Source organism: Periophthalmus magnuspinnatus, chromosome 19, assembly GCF_009829125.3.
Source record: "Periophthalmus magnuspinnatus isolate fPerMag1 chromosome 19, fPerMag1.2.pri, whole genome shotgun sequence".
Classification (NCBI taxonomy): Eukaryota; Metazoa; Chordata; class Actinopteri; order Gobiiformes; family Gobiidae; genus Periophthalmus; species Periophthalmus magnuspinnatus.
The window spans coordinates 6,588,658-6,609,379 of NC_047144.1; the positions used below are offsets into that span (position 1 = coordinate 6,588,658).

The window sequence follows — 20,722 nt, forward strand, 5'->3', positions numbered from 1 at the left end:
AATTTTTGTGGTGCTACAACAACAACAATTCAAATGTATGTTTATCTGGACTGTATAAACACAATTACACATGCTAAGAAAGGTTTTATACTTACTTATACAGTACTGTAAAATCCAGAAGAAAAAGTATTCAGAAGGTAAAATGTAAATGTTAAAATCGTTTAAAAAGTTAGAAAAAATAACTGTGAAGAAGAATTATGTCTCATTAGTTCTGTCAGACTGTACAATGAACAATACTAGCCCTGTACAGGTGTCCTCCAACTGTAATAACCATGTACAATATTGTAACATAATGTGAATCACCACTTGTATAATACACTGTAGTCACTTTCATTTCTATTCTCTTGCTGTTCTTGGATCGTACATTGTAACGCTGGAATTTCCCCATTGTGGGAGAAATAAAGATTATCTTATCTTAAGTAATTATTATTAGTTTGTATTTCGTCACACAGAAGTCCTAAACTTGTGTCCCACAGGATATGCTGTACTACATTAGCATTAGGGTCTATTGAGAAAATACTTAGTCCATTTTATGTAGTACATCATAGAAAACCGCTCCCTTTGCAGTCATTTTCTGAGGCCCATGTTCCCTGGCTGTTTCCTTATCTGTTTGGAGGAAAGACTATTTAGCAGCATGGCCATCACAAATAGAATTGTCAAGTGGCGTTTGATAATTGCTTTGACATCGAAGGTGTAAATGAGACTTCCCATTTCCTGCTATCATATTCTTGTTCTCCAGATTGCATCAGGAAATTACACAACTGATGAAGCACTTATTGTCAGGGTCTGGGGTTAACCCTGTGTTTGCCATATAGGAAAAGTAGAAGTCGATCTAACTCTCTGTCTCCCTCTGCAGGCAGGTGCTGGTGGTGCTCTCGCAGCTGGAGGGGAACGCTGGTTTTTCCATCACTCACCGATTGGCTCACCGTAAAGCAGCTCAAGCTTCTTTGGGAGACTGGACTCCCACCAAGGCAACACACAGCCCCCAGCTGACCCCGGACATTGACGGCCTGCATCGCCCGAGACCGCTATGACCACCGCCCACAATATAAATGCACACTTAATCCACTATAAAGCAATTAACTGTCCGAGCACTGGAAGGCACCAAGTATTTCTGAATGTATTGGGTTCATATGCTTATTAGCATTCTTAAAACCTCCCTAAAATATCCATCTGGGATTAGGGATGTGCCATTTCGGGGGAAAAATTGAGGGAGTGACCAGGACTATATAATCCAGTCCAGACTACTACTGCTTATTTTGTATACGTGCTGTACAAGGAACCGATATTGGATTTCAAGAGCTTCACAGACGGGTGGAGTGCTGTAACTACTGAGCCATTTTTTCCTGGCCCACGACCTAGGAGCCAATCAGCAAGCCCCCTCTGGAATCCCAGGCGCCTAATTGGATAGCTGAAATTAAAATGGGATACTGAAAGAGCCAAACGCCACTATATATATCCTGTTTCTCTGTTTTCAGTCTTACCTGTTTTGTATGCAGTCGGTCACCTCACATATAAGTGTACATTTATGATAGGAAAAGCCATTATTCATTACATACTGTCATTAGTTTGATCATTTATAGCTCAGGACAAAATCTGTGATATATTTAGCTGAATTCAACTGGTGGATTTTGCTGGATTTTTCACTCTGTGATGTGGTGATGACATGCTCAGTCACTGCTCTAAAGATTTGTTTGTCCTTTCTGATACCAACAAATGATTATGTTCCCCACAAGAGAACGCGCGTTGGTCCGACTCGCGCACTCCTAATTTGTTGTGCGAATGCTCTGGGGAAATTTGTAAAAGGCTGTTAAGCTTGTCTCATTTTAACTCACACACCTGACAGATTTCTTCAGTTTTAAAGTGAAATGAATGTGCAGACCTGTTGTACACGTGATTCCCGTAGGATCTCAAGTGATAAAGCCGTGTGCACAAAGAACTGGCAATACACAAACTATTATCTAATAAATTTACAAACCATTAGGGTTTCAGATTTTACACATGCCTCATTTGATGATATTTTCCTTCAGTTGAGAAATTGTAACTACGCCCTTTGCTTTGTCTTGCCTTGTATACGATTGGTATACTAACTTATTTCATTTTTTAAGTTGTCACAACCACGCATGTCCTTGATTGATTTGACATAGGTTTTTGCACTGTATCTTGAGTCAGTCCTCTGTCACAGTCTTGTAACAACAGTAGCATAAAACGGTTTGAGTAACGTGTTTATTGCACATGAGCTCTTATGTCGTGGCACATGTGCATATCTGGTCTGAACATTGTCTTTCACTTTCAAAATGACACTTTATGCTGTCACCAAACAGTAGCGTATTTAACATAAGCATAAGTAGCTGCATTTCTTTTACGGCCAGTTATGTCCCTTATCCCTCAGTCATCACCACAGTTGTCCATAGTTTACTGAGGACCAGGGAACAGAAAATGGTACGAAAACTGCACTTTTGAAGTTTGTGTCTTACTATTGGAAAAGGATGGATAAACTTGACTATTACATGGATTACACGTCTTGTTGTCAATGATAGTTAATATTTGACTACAGTTGATTTTTAAGGTCCGTTGTTACTGCACTCAGTGCAGTCCTACCCTCTCCTCGCACAACCACTTTTTATGTTTTGTAAAAATGTATACCATAGCATAATGGCAACTTAAAACTTGAAGCTATGTGTACAAATGTTTTCCAAAGAGAACTTAAAATGCAGATTGCCCTGTGCGTATGTGTGTGTGATTGTCCTGACTAATTTATTTGTAAATGATTTGTAGGTCTGTTTTATGAATAATTTTAAATGCTTAATAAAATGCTTAAAGTTGATTGGAAACCTGCACTGAAAACTACATTCAGTCCCAGATGGGTCAGCATCTTCACAGGAATATTTTCTACTTTTGCCACCATCTTCCAAACTAATGCATTTCCACGTAAAAGTTCTTTCTGTCCTCTGCCTGGTTTCTTGTAAATTGTACAGACTTCGATTTTAAACCACAAACTCAACAGCTTAATGAATATTACAGCTTTGGCTGAACAAATGGATCTCCAATGAATGTGATATATTTTAATAATTTTGTCTGGGGGTAAAATGGCTTCATGTGTATAAATGTATGTTTCATTTTCAATCTCAGGTTCCAATGGACCAAATAAATTTTTTAACTAAAAACATTTGTTGTTTTTGGTGGTGACCGTCTGGGCTCACTCATGCTGACTCATAAACTTCTGTTGCTCTGTAATTATTTATGTATTTTGTTAATCTTCTCATTTCATTCAGGCCCTAATTGAGAGAGGTGTGACGACTTAAGATTAAACCTGAAAGTCACTATGTAATAACACATCTATTTTCTCAAACCAGTCTCAGGTTTCAGGACTCTTTATTCGTGACTCAGATTGGACTTGTGACTGATCACTCAGACCTGTTGTTGACAGTCACTCACACTTATAAGACAGACTGGAGTCTATATATATATATATATATATATATATATATATATATATATATATATATAATTTATTTTTTTATTTTTATTTTTTTACAAAAACAAAACATTATGTCTGAGTTATTTTTTTACATGTAGATTTTATCCATGCCAACTATAGGAGGAGACTGTTGCAGAGTCATTGGCAGAAACAATCTGTCTGCTGTGTAAAAATGAGATTTTCCGATGTCTAATCTAAGTCAAAATTATACTTGTCTGTGAGAGCAGCACGTCCCAGGAGGTCTCATTGTACCTGATCTTTGGCCAAAACAGGATCTCAGTCAAAGACCTTCAGTGGCACAATACAAATGATCCAATGTTTATTCCATTAAATGAAGGACAATGTCTACCTTTAAGTGCTTCAAGCTGTGGTATGGTGACACCCTGGAGTACGCAAGTACTAACCAGTACTTTGAATCATTTCTGTTTCTAAAAGAAGGTGAAATAGGCTAGTATTCATTTTTTTTATATATATATATATATATATATATATATATATATATATATATATATATATATATATATATTTAAATCTTTAGTAAATTAGTTAAAACTTTAAGGATATTTTGGAGGCTTTTGGACATAAGAATATAGATGACGGCCACATTTAATTGTGAGGTATTGTGAGACAAAGCTAATCAGAGTATCAGGTACTCTGATTAAAAAATATATATATATATATATATATATATATATATATATATATATATATATATATATATATGTGTGTGTATGTGTATATATATATATGTGTGTGTATGTGTATATATATATATGTATGTGTATATATATATATATATATATGTATATGTATATATATATGTATATATATATGTATATGTATATGTTAGGACCCTCTGGTGACCCTTTGGCGGTGACCACGCCCCCCGGATCCCACCGTGAGGGAGCGTCTTGTCTTTTCTAAAATAGTCCTCGGCTCTGTTTGCTGTGGTCTCCTGATGGGGTGTGTGGGTGCGTGTGGGTGTGTGTGTGGGTGTGTGTGTGTGTGTGTGTGTGTGTGTTTTTGTGTGTGTGTGTGTGTGTGTGTGTGTGTTCACTATGAGGGGTGTCACTAACAGCATGAGGTGATGTCAATCCCCTCGTCTGGACGCGCAAAGAGACGCACCTACAGACTGACCAAAGGTAGGTTAATTTAGTGTTTTTACTGCAAATCACGAACTTGTGCGTCGTAGACTTTTCGTTACGTGGGACATAGACCAGTAGATCTTGTGTTTCAAAGTTAAGCTCAGCCTAATTCAGAAGGTCTTAAATTAACCTGTTCTTGTTTGTTTGTTTTCTGAACATGTGATAAAGCCTCTTGTGGAGTAGTGCGTTGTTGTCTTAAGACTGAAGACGGAGGAGTTGAAGCTGCATTATTTACTTAGAAGAAAATAATAATTAAATAAAATAATAATTAAAAAAAACAAACAAAAAAACTTTTTTCAAATTGCAGCAGTGTAAAACTTGCTTTACTCCAGACATATTTACAGTTTCCATAAACAGATTGTATCCCACTGGTAGGACAAGTGTTTGTCACTGTAGGCTTTGGCTGCAGCAGTCTCATTACAGTTGAATACATCTCTCCTGAAATGTCATATGGTATTTCCCATGTGTGAAAAACTGTGACTGTTGAACATGTGTTGCCTCATAAAATCCTTCATTTGTGCGTGATCTGGCAGCCACACTAGTGCTCAAGAATAGCTTTTTAAACCAGTCTGGAGTCACGATGTAAAAATCTGCTGGCACACTTTGTGTCTGTCAGCTCCAAATATTTGGGCTGATAATGTAGCTAAGACCTGCTTCTTCTCAGTTGCCATGGCCTGTGCTCTTTGTCCCTCTCTTGCCTGACCAGCCAGTCTCATCTACAATCTGTTACCGGTAGTTTTGTCAAAGTGTGTGGTTTTGGCTGGACAGGTAAGTCCTTCCCCAGGTCTTCACTAAAACCAATTGGATATCAAATGAAGATGTTTCTTAACTCATTAATGATAAGGGCTGTGTAAATGTTTTGTAGAAAACATGGCGGCAGATCAGATCCCAGCAACCTCTCAATCTTTCACTCCGAGGACAGACAGTGTCTTCTCCGACTCGTCCGGCTTCTTCTCCATGGACACCAATGTTCCTGGTCTTTCTAAAGTCATCCTCAACAAACTCAACATGAAAGATTATGGGGAATACAGGTAAAAAACTAAAATAAAAATCAAGCTTTGCCTCTCCAAATCGGTCTACTTTAAAGACTTTTCCTACTCTTGTATTATTTAGGGCAGCAGTAGAGGGCAAACCCAAAGGAATCTCATTTCGTAACTACAAGGAGATGTTCCAAAAGATGGAGGAGACCTTTAAGTTTTGCACCGGCTGCAACGCGCTCCCAGAGAATCTGATCGAGGGCCAGAGTCTCAAACGCTGCATCAAGTGAGTGCAAGTTGGATCAGTTCACACAAGAGGGAGATGAGGAAAAGATGTGGAAGACTCGTGGAGTATTTTAGCTCAAATTCAAATCCACTTTATTTATAAAACACATTTTACATACAGTTTCCAAAGTGCTCCACATAGACACAGAAAGACAGCAAACTAAATGAATGCAGAAGACCCACTCTGCTTGTCCTGAATATCTGAACAGAAACAATAACTATGTTGGCTTACTTCTTTGTTTAATTAACACGAGCAACTCACCGCACAGTAGTTAGTGTATTGTGGCTTTTGAGGTTTACATAGGCTGCAACACTTGAGTGAGTTTGAGCTACTTAACATGTCGCCACATTAACACTGATACACTTTAATCCTTATTATTTTAGGGAGAAATGAGAAGACCATCGCCCCATCATCAGTAGTTATTGTTATCAGATATCTACAGAGTAACAGCGTATAAGGTTACAGCACTTGCAAGACTCCTCTGCACAGTAGTATAGATTCTGACCAGGGTAAAGTGTATTTTTAGCTTTTATTTGGAGGCCCCTGAGCCTTCAGGTTCCAAATGGTAAGACTATACTTGCAGTGCACCTCAAGGAATGTCACAGATTGATTGCAGTCTCTGTTTACTGTGATTGCTCGAACTGTCTTCAACTTCTAACTGTCATTGTTTGTCCTGCTGCAAGTACAACACGATTTTTTAAGTTTATTAACACATAATGCCAAAGTAATATGGCCTGAGCAAATGATTATCCTCACAACTATCTTTAAAATAGTGTTCATTTTGTCGCTAATGTTAATGTTTTGCTGACTTAAACAGAATAAAACGTGATACGCTGTGCAACATCTGTGCATAAGTAAATGTATGTACAGTAATATTGGTTACTGTAATCCATTAATATGCTATAATAACTCTTATCCAAAACTTACAAAATCCAGGTCAGTTTTAAGGTGTGCTTTCAGTTTGCGTTTACATGATGTGTGTATTAGTATGCCCAGAATGTGCCCTGACATAGACAGCAGTTGATATATGTTTGGATGTAAATCATAGGGCCTCAGATGGTAGGAGCAGCTGGCAGCAGCAGTCACGCCCATAATCCAAGAGTAGACTCAGTCGGACAACACATCGGCACCGGGCACACAAAGAGGTGTTTAAGCACTAATCCATCACAACGCTTTTATCAGGAGCACAGGTCTAAAAGTGGACCCAATTCATCCTATGTGTCATAAGTTTAATGCATTGTAAAGACTCCCCATTGGTCCAGTAACAGATGTACCTGATGTGTGACTGCTCTGTTGTGAAGAGAGAAGCACAACAGGTTTTAACCACTTAATGAAGCTTTGTGTACCAAACATTTACAGACAGGGTTTTTGTTCTAGAATGTCAGTCAAGCAGTATTCTGATCACTGACAGGTGAAAGTGTAAGCACTTTCCCCTGGCACCTGTTCAGCAGTGATGAAACCAAATGGTGATCTGACCCTGTGACAAGCTGCCAGCCCGGGGAGAAGGCTATAACATGACTTACTTTGTGCTTTCCTGTTTAATGCAGTGCTTTACTCAAACACAAACAAATTGTTTACCAAATCCACTACTGGTCAACCACTGTTATGCTCTGACTGAGTGACAGGCGGAATGAGCCAATCACAATGAAGCGTAAATAACTGCCATTCATCTGATGTGTTGTTTCAGCCCAGTTCATATAATTTCTTCTATTATTAAAATGCGTGTGACTCGACTCTGCCTCCTAGATGCCTGAACGTGTATTACTGCACCAAAGAGTGTCAGAAGAACAATTGGCCATTGCACAAAAAGGTGTGTAAGACGCTGCGCCTGGTGGCCATAGATCGGCTGGTGGAGTGGCTCATGTTCCTTGGTAAGTAATGGAATAAAAAGAGTTAAAAAAAATGATAAAAGTGAAGAAGATTAAATATCAGACTTGTTAATAAGGCACATTTAAGAGGCTGTGGAGACCAAACCTTCAGAGAATTCTAATCTCAAAGTTATTCTGTGATACTGAAGTGACTTTTGAAATTTTAATTAAAAAGCTTCCAGTCTTTTAATCCAGGCTTTCTCAAACTGTTCAGGCCGAGACCCTCAAAATAACCATGCAAACAACCTAGACCACAATGTAAAATGAAATACGCACTTGTAATAATGTCAGTTTGCAAGCCCTAATGTTTAACTCTATTTATCTGAGCCATGTATTGTGTAATTTCAAGTCATCCCACAACCCCTTTTTGACAACCACCATTTTGAAATGCACCTGTAATATGTACTGTAGGACATGCATTTATACTCTCATAGTAATTATCTTTTGGTTTTATCAGGAGACCTTCCATTCCCCACTGACAAATGGACTAAACCCACAAGTGAAGTAAAGTGTTGGGACGACTGGCTCTCCATGCAGGACGACCTCAGTGCTCGTCTGGACGCCATCTTGGCCAGTCCCAACATGGAAACGCTGTGGAAGAACTCCAGCCGCCCCCGCCCCGAAGACCCAGACAGTCTGTATGGCGCATCCAGAGTGAATTTCTATCTCGAGTTCTCACTGTGGGAATGGCCATCCAGCAATTTAGCTTGGACCCCTACGCCAAACCTTTAACCATTCACATCATAGGAGCGTCCCACAATGAGACTATGGGGGCCAAACTGACGGACTATGACGAGCTGAGCCGCATGTTCCCGGAACACCAGGGCATAGAGGTGGTGATGGTGGGGCCGGAGGTGGTGGATGGGCCCATAATGAGGCCCCCGCTGAGGGCGTTTGGTCCCAGGAAGAGGGTGTTCATGAGCGCACACAAAGGCCTGTACCATGAGTTCTGGGAGGATGTGGTGGAGAAGGAGGAGGCCGCCAGACCTGACCTGGTGCTGGGCTTTCATCCTGGTAAGAACTTGTGTTGTCATCAATGCTGCGAAGTAATTAAAACCATATAACAAAAACATGTATTCAGAATTAGTAATTGCATTTGGTGATATTCTGAAATGTTACTTTACTACTTAAATCGAATTATCTTTATCATTATTTTATTCATGAGACAAAGTTTTTTTTTACAAATGGACTGGCCAACCTTTTAGAAAACCGATGACCTCTCTTCTTTGTCTTAAACACATCCTAAAATAGACTATTGTATTATGTTTATGTTCATACGTGTCAGTCACATGCCCTCTGTCCCTGTGGTCCGTAGTACCTCAGCCCTCTCCCCTCTCAGGCCTCCCTGTAGAGCTGAGAAGCCGCAAAGTGGGGGTTAAGCCCAGTCCCAGCTGCACTTGTAACCTCTGCTCAATTGTCACTGGGTTCTCTGAAGGAGACTAGGAGCTAAATGTACTGGGATCTGTCATCCTGAAGAGTGCATAGGCTTTATCTACACGCCACTGACGATGAAAGAGCTTTGTTGCAACGTATGTCTTATGTGCAGATATGAGGTATGAACAAGTATGTTGCACAGTAAAGATTAAAAAAAAAAAAGGTCTTTATATGATTTATTGTACAAACTGTAAATAAGTTGGTAATCGTTTCATATTAATTAATCATTTCCTTCCCTGATTATCTTGTTGAAATGATTAACTATAACATGGTCTCATTTGTGCTCTGGCATCCAATACATTTTAAGCTTTATAGATATTATGACCAATGATAACACATTTGTAGCTTGTCACAACAGCATCATTGTCCATAACAATCTATTGAGTAATACAGCTGTTTTCAAAAATCCCACTTTGTCTTTCAGCTGTGGACTCTTAAGTGAGGTGGATTTCATTGGACCAAACCAGTTTATATATAGCTGCACTTGCACTGGGATAGCTCTTGTTAAAGTGCAAGAATGTAAGAATAGTGTAGCAGCTGTTTGGACCATGATGTTGTCTTTAAAATCTGGTTAACACTTAAGATACAAATGCTACTCTACTAATTAGGATGAACACAAAGACAACATAAGATGGATTAAAGGAGAGTGGTTAATGATCAGCTGTAAGACATTAAAAGAATGTTGTTTTGTTAATAATTTATTCTCTATCATTGAACAAACTTGATTTCTCAAAAGGTTACTTGTGGTGCTTATGGCTTCTATAGACCTTTACTGTTCTATGTTTAGGCTACAATTCATTAACCATGAGTGACATAGTTCTCATTATGACTTGTTTTGCATTGTCTTGTACAACAGGTTTCCATGCCAACCAGGGTCTGATCGAAGGCTGGCTGCCGACTCTGCTGCTCCTCAGAGACTACAACGTCCCGACTTTGTTCACCGTCTTCAAGTGGGTGTCTGACAACTTCACTGCATGCTTCACACAGAAAGCTTATTTTGTATGCAGCTTAATCATACAAAAAGACCTATTTTTATATTACACAAATAAGAGACTTCATTCAAGTAACTGCATCTACAGAGAGAATTGGGTAACATGCAAAATTAAACTAATGTAACAACAGTAGTGAATCAGTAATAATTAAACAAATGCATATTGTAACCTAGCATATAATTTTACTGGGTACATTGTATTGTAATTGTAATCAATGCCAGCATGCAAGTAATTAGTCAACAATAATAGAAACTTTGAAACATTTGAGCTGAAAATGACATACATTTCTATGCTTAGCTGGAATTCGGGTCACGTACCTTACCCATTGTTCATTTATATAGATACAGCTGCTTTAATGCAGTTACATTTTGCCTGCACTCAGTAACAACATGGTGATTGTGCTCCCTCTTGTGGTGGGAAATTAGTATAGCAAATTTGTCTGTAGAGTACAATGTAATCTCACATTGTTTCATGTCTGTCCCGCCACAGTGAGAATGAGCTGAAGTACTCCCTGGAGATCCTGTTGGAGTTGGAGATGAACATTCAGGACAGTGGAGCAAACCCTTTCAGTTCTCAGAAACCAGAGCAAGTTCAGTCGTCTCCCAACACTAAGCCAGTCTACTGCAGCGCCCACTACATACGCTTCCAAGGACTGCTGCCCAGAGAGGAGTTTGAAGAACCACAGCCAGAAACTTCATAAAAGTCTCTCCCCAATCAGACCGATTGAGAGACTAGATTTAAAATGGACAAAATGTCTTCTTTTTGTGACGATGCACCAAATTCCACATGGATGTGACCGGATCCAAACATCTTAATTCTTACTAGTTACAAGTGCAAATGTGCAGTAATCCTTTAGTTGACCCTAGATAGCAAAACTGAACATTGCAACCAGTTATTTTTTCTTACAGATTCTAATATTATTTTATTTGAAATTCACATTTGCATTCCCTTAATGTTCAATTTGATTATTAGCCATTGGATTTGGGTGATAGAATGGTCAGAATTAAGAGATAACTTCAAAGTGATTTCCTGAAGTCAGGGGACATGTTTTTTTTTTTAAATGACTTTACAGTGGCTGGATGTATGTAACTGATTTTTACAAAAACCTTCTACAACACTCCTGGTCTCCTGGTTATGAGAGTAATTGAGCATCTTGTCTGCCAAGTATGCACACTACTGTTATACCATTATATCATATTGGATGAGACTTTTTAGATCTACTAAAGAAATGAGTTGTGTGGATGTCATTCTATAATTGTTTAGGTCTATAGTTGCTTTAGATCGAGTATAGGGTAAAGGGTATTAAAAAAGGAACTACAATCACAACACTGATTCTGAACCTGGGTTGCCAGTCGTAAATGCTTTCAATCAAATTTTTCACATATAAGATTGCAATCTCCAAATAACTCAAGTGTCCTCGGAAAATCTCTGGAGTTGTGAGAGTTTTCTAGAAGGAAAAGCACAGGTGGTACATCTGCCCCCACAGCTCTCACATGTCAGAGAGAGAGAGAGAGCAAGGACAGCACAGCGCATGGACACTGACAACACTTTTACAATGACGGATACAAAGAAGTAAGTCACTTTTATCCACCGTGTTTGAGCTCAAGTAATAAACCGTTTCGTTAATACTTTAATTTTAAGCATGTACAGTTTGGAAAAAGGCATGTGTGAAACTTGGTGGTGGGACAGGTCAAAATGGCCACAGCCTTGTATAGAGCCAGTCCAGTTATTTGACTTGTTAAAAGAAGCCAACTACATCTTTCACTTAGACTTACTTTAAGATTGTTGTTGATATGTTGTGAGACACATGGACATACATACATGTACATATAGATTATCTTTTGTTGTTAAATACAATCCAATGAGCCCATAGCTTTGCCCTTTCTTATGGCAGCTGGTGCTTTGCTATTTATAGTACTGTGGGAGTCTATAGGCAAACACAACCTAGCTCAAAATACGTATTTCTATAGGTATACACTTTAGTTCAGTTTTAAATTAAAGGCTTTTTATATCTCTAATACTGTTTATTGCTGACAAAAGCTAAAACCTATAGATTAGTATTGAGTAAGTGATAAATCCTTGTTATTTTCAGAACAATGGCGGAGACCAAAGCTAAACCAATGGCCTTTAAGACTCAGAAAGAAATGTTTGAAAAGATGGAGGAATCCTACAAACTGTGTGCACACTGTGAGAAGAGGCCGAACCAGTTGTCCAACGCTGAAGCCATGAAGCGCTGTGCTAGGTACAAACATGGATCTTATTATCCCTCCAAGCGTACAACATAGTGTTAATATATAACCCATCAATGATCTGCCTATATCTTTATTTAACACTCTCTATTGCTCTTCTAGATGCCTCAATGTGTACTACTGCTGTAAAGACTGTCAGAAACAGGACTGGTCAAAACACAAGAAGCTTTGTTCTCAGCTGCGGCTGGCTGCTATCGACAGAGTTGTGGAGTGGCTTTTGTTTAAAGGTACTATAGGATTTATGTAATGTTATATGTACAGCTCTACATCTGGTGAAGATAACACAAAGCAATTCTAAATCTGTCATTGCTACCGTTTTCAAACTAAATACATTTTTTTTTTTTTTTTCTCCTATCAGGCGAGCTCCCGTTCCCCACAGATAAATGGTCTAAGCCTCAGTCAGAGATAAAGACCTGGGACAACTGGCTGGAGATGCAGGGGGACCTGAGCTCACGCCTGGAGCCCATTCTGAGTGGAAACAATATGAAGGAGCTGTGGACAGATGCAGGGAGACCTCGCCCTGATGATGAAGACCTTAAGCAGTCTTTATGGAGAGTTACCAGTGAGTTTCTGTCCCGACCAATGACCATTGCCTGGGGAATACGGCTGTTTGGCCTGAACCCTTACAAAAAGCCTCTCACCATTCACCTGGTGGGAGTAGGACAGTCTGAAACCCTGGGAGCTAAACTTACGGACTATGATGAACTCAGCAAGATGTTCCCAGAACACCAGGGCATAGAGGTGGTCCTGGTGGGACCAGAGATTGTCAATGGGCCTGTGGTGAGGCCTCCTCTGCACGCGTTTGGACCTAAGCACAGAGTGTTCATCAGTGCGTATAAGGGCCTGTACCATGAGTTCTGGGAGAATGTGGTAGAAAAGCAGGAGGCAGCAAAGCCAGACCTGGTGGTGGGCTTTAATCCTGGTAAGTATATAACACAGTAATCACACAATGATTTATGATCCATATATCCACATATATCATAATGTTTTTAAAGGCTTTGATGCCAGCCAAGGTCTGGATGAAGGATGGCTTCCAACTCTTCTTCTGCTCAGGGACTATGAGATTCCTGCTCTGTTCACTGCACTCACGTAAGTGTACTAGGATTATGTTGATCCTTATATTGTGTTGTGTATTTAAAGTGTTTTTATACTGTTTAAATGTCCACAGTGAGGCAGAGATGACCTACTCGCTGCAGATCCTCCAGGAGCTGGAGATGGACATGAAGGGGAGTGGAGCAAACCCGTTCACATCTCTCAAACCTGAAGTTGTGGGCTCTTCACCCAACACACCTCCTGTCTACTGTAACTCACACTACTTCTGCTTCCAAGGCCTGTTGGAGACTGTGGAGTTTGAGGAGCCAGAGGATTAAGGCATGGGTGGTTTATTTATTGCCTAAGTTATGTGTTAATATATTTTACATTTGTCATAATTTTGCTGCATTTATTGCGTCTAACATTTTTATCAAACTTTTTGTATTGTCCTTTGAATGCAGTTTGCATTCACTATCTTATGTAAATGCAATGCACTGTTAACTTCTTGTCATACCACAGATGTCTTTGTTAACACAAATGTACATATTATGAAGCAATTTATTTGTTTATTATTATGTCATTTCAAATAAATACTGCACTATACAGTCATACTTTCTATATTTACCACAGCAAATAGCCAATCAAAGAAATGCAAACCACAAATATAAAAGAATATAAAAGTAGCAGCGATGGCAAGAACCCACTTTTAGGATCACATTCAGGTGCGTTTAAATCCACAAATCCCAAGTAGTGTAAAAATTAGATCTAATGTGAAAAGAATGAGATTGACATAAGTAAAAAATGCCACCATGAACTGAATAGCCCATATACAGTAGCTGGCGGGACAGTCACTGGGACGAGGGTTGCCCTTAAACATGAAAATGGGATAGACAATAGCAGTAAAGGCATATACCAGCACAGAGATGACCAAAAATATGAAAGAAAAGCGGTCCACGCTGAACGGAATACATACTTTGAGTTTCTTCATGATGTTGGTGGCTATGATGAGAGGAAGGATGGGGAAAGGGATGCTGTATAGAACCACACACACTATTACCATTGGCTTGTCTCTATAGCCGCTCAGAGACACATAAATCATACAGCTTACAAAGGCCTCCATCACTTTGAAGAATCCTGGTAGTGCTGCCAAGTAACTGCCCTTTTTCCTGTCAATAAACTTGTCTTTTATGACTTCAAGTGTGTAAAGTAAAGCACACAGTATAGCAAACACACTCACAATAATTCCATGGATGCAAGTCAGGCAGAAGTAGAAGTTGACATAGGTGACAGCGACAGTGACAGTCATGAGTGCAAAGGTCATGGCCATCCCCGAGGCGAAGTCAGACCAGTCCATGCACCCCACCAGCAAGATCTCGAGTTTAAATGTCTCCACAAATGTGATGAGCAGAGTGATGAGAGGACAGAAGGACCAGGTGAACATGGCGTAGCTCCAGTACGAGTGACTGCTGGATCCTTTTAGAGCAGACACAATAAAAGTGACAAGAGACAACAAGATCTGAGCCATGTGCAGACCACCTCGTCCCGTGAAGAAGCTGGAGGGAGAGATAACTGCCTGAGACATGGTGCTCTTAATCTTATCCAGGATATCCATCTCTGCTCTGCTCAGATCTGGTGTGTGTGGCTCAAAAATATATCCAGAGTGAAGTAGGAGCTGGATCCCAAAGTGGTTACACTGTCTTTTATTGCACTCACTATCTGCCTGTCTAGTTTGCATTATATTCATAAATGAAACTGAAGATGTATTCCAAAAGGAGCTTACTAGATCATTTGATCTAGCATAAAAGCGATATTTAAAAAATAAATAAAAATAAAATAAAAATAATAATAATGCATCACTTATGTGGTCAATTGGTGACTGTAAATTATAATAAAAAGTTTCAACCAATAATAATACAGAATACATTGTACATTTCAAAAACTGGCTTATTTGATGTTTATGTTTTATATAAATCAACATTTGCAAAGTATTCTACATCATTCTACACCTATCATATCATATTGTTAAAGATAGGATATAACTAAACGGGTGATGTAAACAATACAGTACCTTTTTATTTTTATTTATTTATTTTAAATTTTAGAAATGGATTTAGACATTTACAGTAGCATGCCTTGATTGCAGTACTGTATACTAATTACTACTGTTTTCTATAAGGATGGATTTATATGTAACACAGTACATTCTTCATACAGTGCTTTTTTTATGCTTTTAAAATAAAGATAAAGTGATAACATGATTTCAAAACAAACCTGTATAATTTGCAAAATGTGCAATGTAGAGTACTTTAAAAACAAAGTCTATGAGGACCTAATGAAGGGACATGTTTCCGGGGACATCAAATAGAGAGCACAAGCAGGAAGTTGTTGTCGAACGTCGGTTTCAGCTTCAAACCTTGGATTAAATGTGCAGCTTTGTCTTCTTTTAATGCTGTTCTCGTTCATAATTAACTCTGGAGGAAGCCGTTGCTTTGTTGGAGCTGTATTTGGTGATCATGATTATTTCATTTTCCTGGGCGATATATTTTATATTTGTCTCTAAACCCCTGTTTGGCAAAAGCTAGCTTCTGTTAGCAATGACCCTTTGACAGATTGCTGGTGTATAGCTGTTCTGAAACCCGTGTCGACGACAAGAGGCTGCTCAAATGGATTTCTCCAAGTTTCTAGACGATGACTTTGATGTGAAGGACTGGGTCAATGGCGCATTTAAAGTGGTGCAGAAGGACGCGCCGGGGAAAGCGGACACACACGCAGCCACACTGGTCATGAAACTTCAGCTGTTCATCCAGGAAGTCAACAATGCCATTGAGGGTCAGGACTCAACTAATCCTTAGCCCTAATTAACGATTCAATTTAAATTCTACACATGAATGCTGAATGTTATGCTTTACATTGTAGACAGTTGTTGCTCTATCTTGGAATAGTTCCCAATGATATGCTGGATTGCCTATTTTTCAGAGAGCAGTAACCAGGCCGTGCAGAACATGCCCAGAGTGCTGCGGGACGTGGAGGCTCTGAAACAGGAGGCGTCCTTCCTCAAAGAGCAGATGGTCCTGGTCAAAGAGGACATCAAGAAGTGTGAGCAAGACACTGCACAGTCTATGCAGGTAACCCAACAACAACACTGGAGCACACCACTAAAAAGTTGGTTGGCCTTAAACCTGTTTATTGTTTTAATAGGTGCTGGTGGAGATAGATAACGTAAAGGGGCGCATGCAGTTGGCAGCAGATGCACTACAAGAGGCAGATAAATGGACCACCCTCAGTGCAGATATTGAAGAAACCTTTAAAACACAGGTTAAGACTCTTCTTTATGGATGGTTTAGAAAAGTACTAGAAATTTACTGATGAATGCAATAAGTGAATATCCATTTTAATTATCCTTCCCTGTCTCCAGGACTTTGCACTAATCTCTTCTAAACTAACCAGCATGCAGAACAGCCTGGCCATGTTGGTGGACACTCCAGACTACTCAGAAAAGTGTGTCCATTTGGAGGCCCTCAAAAACAGGCTGGAAGCTCTGGCCAGCCCGCAGATAGTGGCAACCTTCAACTCCATGTCTATAGGTACCTGTTTGAGTCTTCACCATTCATGACTTATGGAATAAATATTTATAATAACTGTTACAATATTTATTTATAGATCAAGCAAAGTTGTTTGTCAAAGTATTTACCGAGATTGACCGAATGCCACAGCTTCTTGCCTACTACTACAAATGCCACAAAGTAATTACAACAAACCACATTTGTTTACTATTTTGCTAATGTTTAAAAAATTATAGCATAATTATATATTTTAGGGTCAGTTGGTGAATATGTGGCAGGACATTGCTCAGAGTGAACTCAATCTAAACCAACAACTGGCCGAGTTCTATGATACATTGCTTTCCACATGGCATTCTCAACTTCAATGGACCATCCAGGTAACTTAATATAAACAATAACCAACCACACAATTTTGCATTTGATATAATAATCTTGGATCTTGCTTACCCATGTTTTTTTTAGGTTTTTAAGAATCCCTATGAGGTGGTGACAGTGTTGCTGATTCAGACTCTGGGGGCCATGGTGCCATCCATCCCTGTGTGCCTGAGCTCAGCCATGGAGCGAGCTGCACAAGACCAGCGCCTCGAAACACTACTAGAACTACACCTCACTACTGCCACTTTTGGACACAGTCTGGAGGCCGCAATGCTGCCACACCTAGGTCCGCACACAGCCAGGACAATGCATTTGATGAAATCTGGTAAAAATGTATCTTCATCAATGTGCTTATTTAATGTACAGGTGACAATAACCTCCTGAAAGTGAATGAATTGGTTTGTGCCCTCTACGACCCCTATAAACCTTATCAGCTGCAGTACGGAGAGCTTGAGGAAAGTCATCTCCTTATTCAAATCAGTGCAGTTCCTCTGGTATGTTCACACTGCCATCATACCAAATGTGTTTTCATTTTCAATCATGACCTAATTCTGTGACTTTTTAGGAACATGGAGAGGTTATTGATTGCGTTGAGGAGATGAGCCACTCTGTAGGCAAGTTGTTTGGACTTTGCAGTGCTGCTGTGGATCGGTGCATCAAACTGACTGATGGACTGGCAGTGTGTGGACTCCTTAAAGCACTCAAAGCTCTTTTTACAAAGTAATGTTGCTCTCATTTACCATCTGCACTTTGCTTAATTAAAAAGGCCATTTCTTATACTTGTCCGGGTTCTTTTAGATATGTGTCTGACTTCTCAAGAACGCTACAGTCAATTAGGAAGAAGTGCAGACTGGAGGATGCACCGAGCAGTACTGCTTTTCAGGAAGATTGGACGGCATTTCAAAATTCTGTCAGGTAAGCATATTTCTAGCAGTTGTCTAGGATACCTGGCCTACCCTGCTCTTGTGAATGTGCTTGGTCTTGATCTGGTGTTCTGTACATTTCACTGACTCAGATTTTTTAATCATATAAGTCATGGTCTATTATTGTCTGAACAGGATTATTGCAACTTGTGGAGAGCTTCTACGACAGTGCGGTGCCTTTGAGCAGCAGCTATCAAACAAGTGAGTAAAGGTTCTTCTTCACACATTATGCTTTTTCAGTGCAGAATTATTTATTTCAATGTAGTTGCATAAATTTCAATGATGAATCCATGTAATAGGATCCTGGGCACTGCTGGTAAATACTTGTCAGAGTCCTACAGCCCACGCAGCCTGGCAGGTATCCAGGAGGCCAGCTCTACAGAGAGGAAAAGTGCCACCAAAAACCCTTGGCAGGAGTATAACTACCTTCAGAGAGGAAACATGACAGAATATAACAGCCTAATGGAGCTTCTGTACAATTTAAAGGTAAATATTGTCATGTAAACCAGTAATTACAAAAAGGGGGTTAAAAAGACATACAGATGTCACTTTGCAGAGAATAAGATGTATCATTTTAATAACTTTTTCTTTTTATAACATAATATGTTTAATTTTTATTTTGCAGGAGAAAGGCACAGGTAACTCCAGTCTTTTAGCAGAGCCCAGAGCAGCGCTGACCAGACTGAACCAACAGGCCAATCAGCTGGCCTTCGACTCGGTCTTCCTCCAAATCAAACACCAGCTCTGCCTCGTCTCAAAGATGGAGGTGAGGATTGAGTTTCACAATAAGCTGATTTTGAATGGTCACTGACCAAACGGAAGTTCCTGAATGCTCAAGGTGTTTAAATTGGCTAAGAGCGTCAAGTGTAAGATCTTATTTCATAACAGACATCTTTCTTGTTTTTGTGAAGAGCCAGGATGGGCCTGGATTAGGAGAAAGCTACACAGAGGATCTACCAACCTTCAGCCTCTCGCCACAAGAATACATAACAAATGTATGCCAGTCTGCATTACTAAATTGTGTCTTTGATTGATTCAGCATTCATTACTTTTCCTTAAAATTGAATAACAGTCTTGTAAAAACTCATTTGCAGCCTTTGCCATCTTAGTACAAAAGTCTTTACCGAAATACGTGAACACAAAACCTGTTTTCAAAATACCACTTTGATTTAGTGTTTTATAACTTGCAGATTGGACAGTACCTAATGTCATTACCTCTCCACTTGGAGCCATTTGTGACACAAGAGGATCCAGCTCTTGAGATGGCTTTACACGCAGGGAAGCTGCCTTTCCCACCAGAACAAGGTATCTGTCCGTACGCTACTTTGTTTTTTTGTTTTTCCTTGTCTCTTTCATTTACTCTCCACTGGTCAATTTTGCTTGCAGGCGATGACTTTGGTGAACTGGATAACACAGCTGATTACTGGTTAGGATCTATCGCTCGGGCCACAATGCAAACATACTGTGATGCTATTCTGCTCATACCCCAACTCAGCCCACATTCCACTAAGCAACTGGCCACAGATATTGGTAACATAACAGTATTTTCTGTCACTTTGCCCATTTCAAAATACCAGAATACAGATAAAAAAAAATACTGCTGTTGTTAAACCCACAGATTATCTGAGTAATGTGATGGATGCTTTGGGACTGCAGCCTTCTCGTACTCTGCAGCACATAGTGACTTTGTTGAGGACCAAACCAGAAGAATACAGACAGACAGCCAAACTCCTGCCCAGACGCCTGAGCTCCACCATTGCAGCCCTCCGCGGCATCGACTACTGACCTGCAACAGACAGGAAGTAGTATAGAAAATGAACTACAATCTGAAACTACCTGGGATCCCTGATAGTTCTACAGTGTGTAAGAATGTTGTTAGATAAATGTTGATGTTTTAATGTCTCACTTGTTACAATATTTCGGTGATAATTGAAATTTGACTGTGCTCCCTGCTTTAAGGGAAAATAAGGGCAAAAATAAGATCTATAAAGATGTAGATGGTAGTGTACTGATATTAATTTATATTTTAATAATAAAGCATGTGCTGTCTCAAGTAAGAGAAGGGAAACAAGCTTTGCACTCCTACTTTCATGCAGTATCTTAAAATGTGCATGCAAAATCTTGTGTGGAAAATAGTGGGTCAACTATACTACTTTTATAAATCGGTCAGGGTCTTCAAATATTTGAATAAACAGAACTTCTGCATCATTTTAATAATGCTGTGTAGTAGCATCAGAATGAAGAGAAATACATCGCCCTGACATGTGTATAATGTATAAGCATGTATTGAATAATAATAACCTGTATTATACATATTATGGTTGATTACTGCGAATGATAATACCACTTACAGTTGACCAAACTGATCTCTGTGCCAGACGCCCTCTAGTGGCCCTG

At 39.5% G+C, this 20,722-nt stretch overlaps 5 protein-coding genes across 7 annotated transcripts in view; 4 read left to right on the forward strand and 1 right to left on the reverse strand.

Annotated features, from left to right (window-relative positions):
- The window catches only part of capn15 (calpain 15), a 44,290-nt gene extending 41,122 nt beyond the window's left edge, over positions 1–3,168 (forward strand). For all 3 annotated transcript variants that reach the window (XM_033984654.2, XM_055229373.1, XM_033984653.2), the window contains exon 12: positions 857–3,168. In XM_033984654.2, the coding sequence (XP_033840545.1) occupies positions 857–1,034 (178 nt within the window). In that variant the 3' untranslated portion in view covers positions 1,035–3,168. The remainder of the gene's footprint in view (positions 1–856) is intronic.
- Positions 3,169–4,450: 1,282 nt separating this feature from the next.
- Positions 4,451–11,159, forward strand: LOC117387640 (putative protein MSS51 homolog, mitochondrial). Its single transcript, XM_033985179.2, is given in 8 exon segments — positions 4,451–4,623; positions 5,492–5,657; positions 5,740–5,889; positions 7,636–7,760; positions 8,215–8,388; positions 8,391–8,771; positions 10,048–10,141; positions 10,673–11,159. Coding segments are annotated over 8 exon segments (1,356 nt in total). The 5' UTR covers positions 4,451–4,568; the 3' UTR covers positions 10,884–11,159.
- A 182-nt stretch (positions 11,160–11,341) lies between these two features.
- On the forward strand, positions 11,342–13,974 carry LOC117387213 (putative protein MSS51 homolog, mitochondrial). The gene is made up of 6 exons (XM_033984658.2): positions 11,342–11,755; positions 12,276–12,425; positions 12,535–12,659; positions 12,791–13,354; positions 13,428–13,521; positions 13,601–13,974. Exons 1-6 carry the CDS (start codon positions 11,715–11,717, stop codon positions 13,800–13,802), a joined length of 1,176 nt encoding a protein of 391 aa, XP_033840549.2. The 5' UTR covers positions 11,342–11,714; the 3' UTR covers positions 13,803–13,974.
- Positions 13,975–14,182: 208 nt separating this feature from the next.
- On the reverse strand, positions 14,183–15,076 carry LOC117387641 (myeloid-associated differentiation marker-like protein 2). The gene has a single exon (XM_033985181.1). The coding sequence runs from the start codon at positions 15,074–15,076 to the stop codon at positions 14,183–14,185; it is 894 nt and encodes a 297-aa protein (XP_033841072.1).
- A 738-nt stretch (positions 15,077–15,814) lies between these two features.
- cog7 (component of oligomeric golgi complex 7) lies at positions 15,815–20,636 on the forward strand. The gene is made up of 17 exons (XM_033984656.2): positions 15,815–16,293; positions 16,441–16,589; positions 16,663–16,779; positions 16,880–17,048; positions 17,125–17,207; positions 17,282–17,404; positions 17,490–17,688; positions 17,769–17,896; positions 17,968–18,122; positions 18,201–18,317; positions 18,461–18,526; positions 18,625–18,811; positions 18,951–19,091; positions 19,237–19,320; positions 19,516–19,630; positions 19,712–19,855; positions 19,944–20,636. Exons 1-17 carry the CDS (start codon positions 16,128–16,130, stop codon positions 20,108–20,110), a joined length of 2,310 nt encoding a protein of 769 aa, XP_033840547.1. The 5' UTR covers positions 15,815–16,127; the 3' UTR covers positions 20,111–20,636.
- The last annotated feature ends 86 nt before the right edge of the window (positions 20,637–20,722 follow it).

Bases quoted from the DNA above. Each gene is read 5' to 3' on its own strand.
- cog7 (XM_033984656.2), top strand. From the start codon at position 16,128: ATGGATTTCTCCAAGTTTCTAGACGATGACTTTGATGTGAAGGACTGG. The intron at 18,527-18,624 runs GTGAGTAAAGGT...TCCATGTAATAG, and splicing joins GAGCAGCAGCTATCAAACAA to GATCCTGGGCACTGCTGGTA. The intron at 19,321-19,515 runs GTATGCCAGTCT...TATAACTTGCAG, and splicing joins CACAAGAATACATAACAAAT to ATTGGACAGTACCTAATGTC.
- LOC117387213 (XM_033984658.2), top strand. From the start codon at position 11,715: ATGGACACTGACAACACTTTTACAATGACGGATACAAAGAA. The intron at 12,660-12,790 runs GTACTATAGGAT...TTCTCCTATCAG, and splicing joins GGAGTGGCTTTTGTTTAAAG to GCGAGCTCCCGTTCCCCACA. The intron at 13,355-13,427 runs GTAAGTATATAA...ATGTTTTTAAAG, and splicing joins GGTGGTGGGCTTTAATCCTG to GCTTTGATGCCAGCCAAGGT.
- LOC117387641 (XM_033985181.1), bottom strand. From the start codon at position 15,076: ATGGATATCCTGGATAAGATTAAGAGCACCATGTCTCAGGCAGTTATC.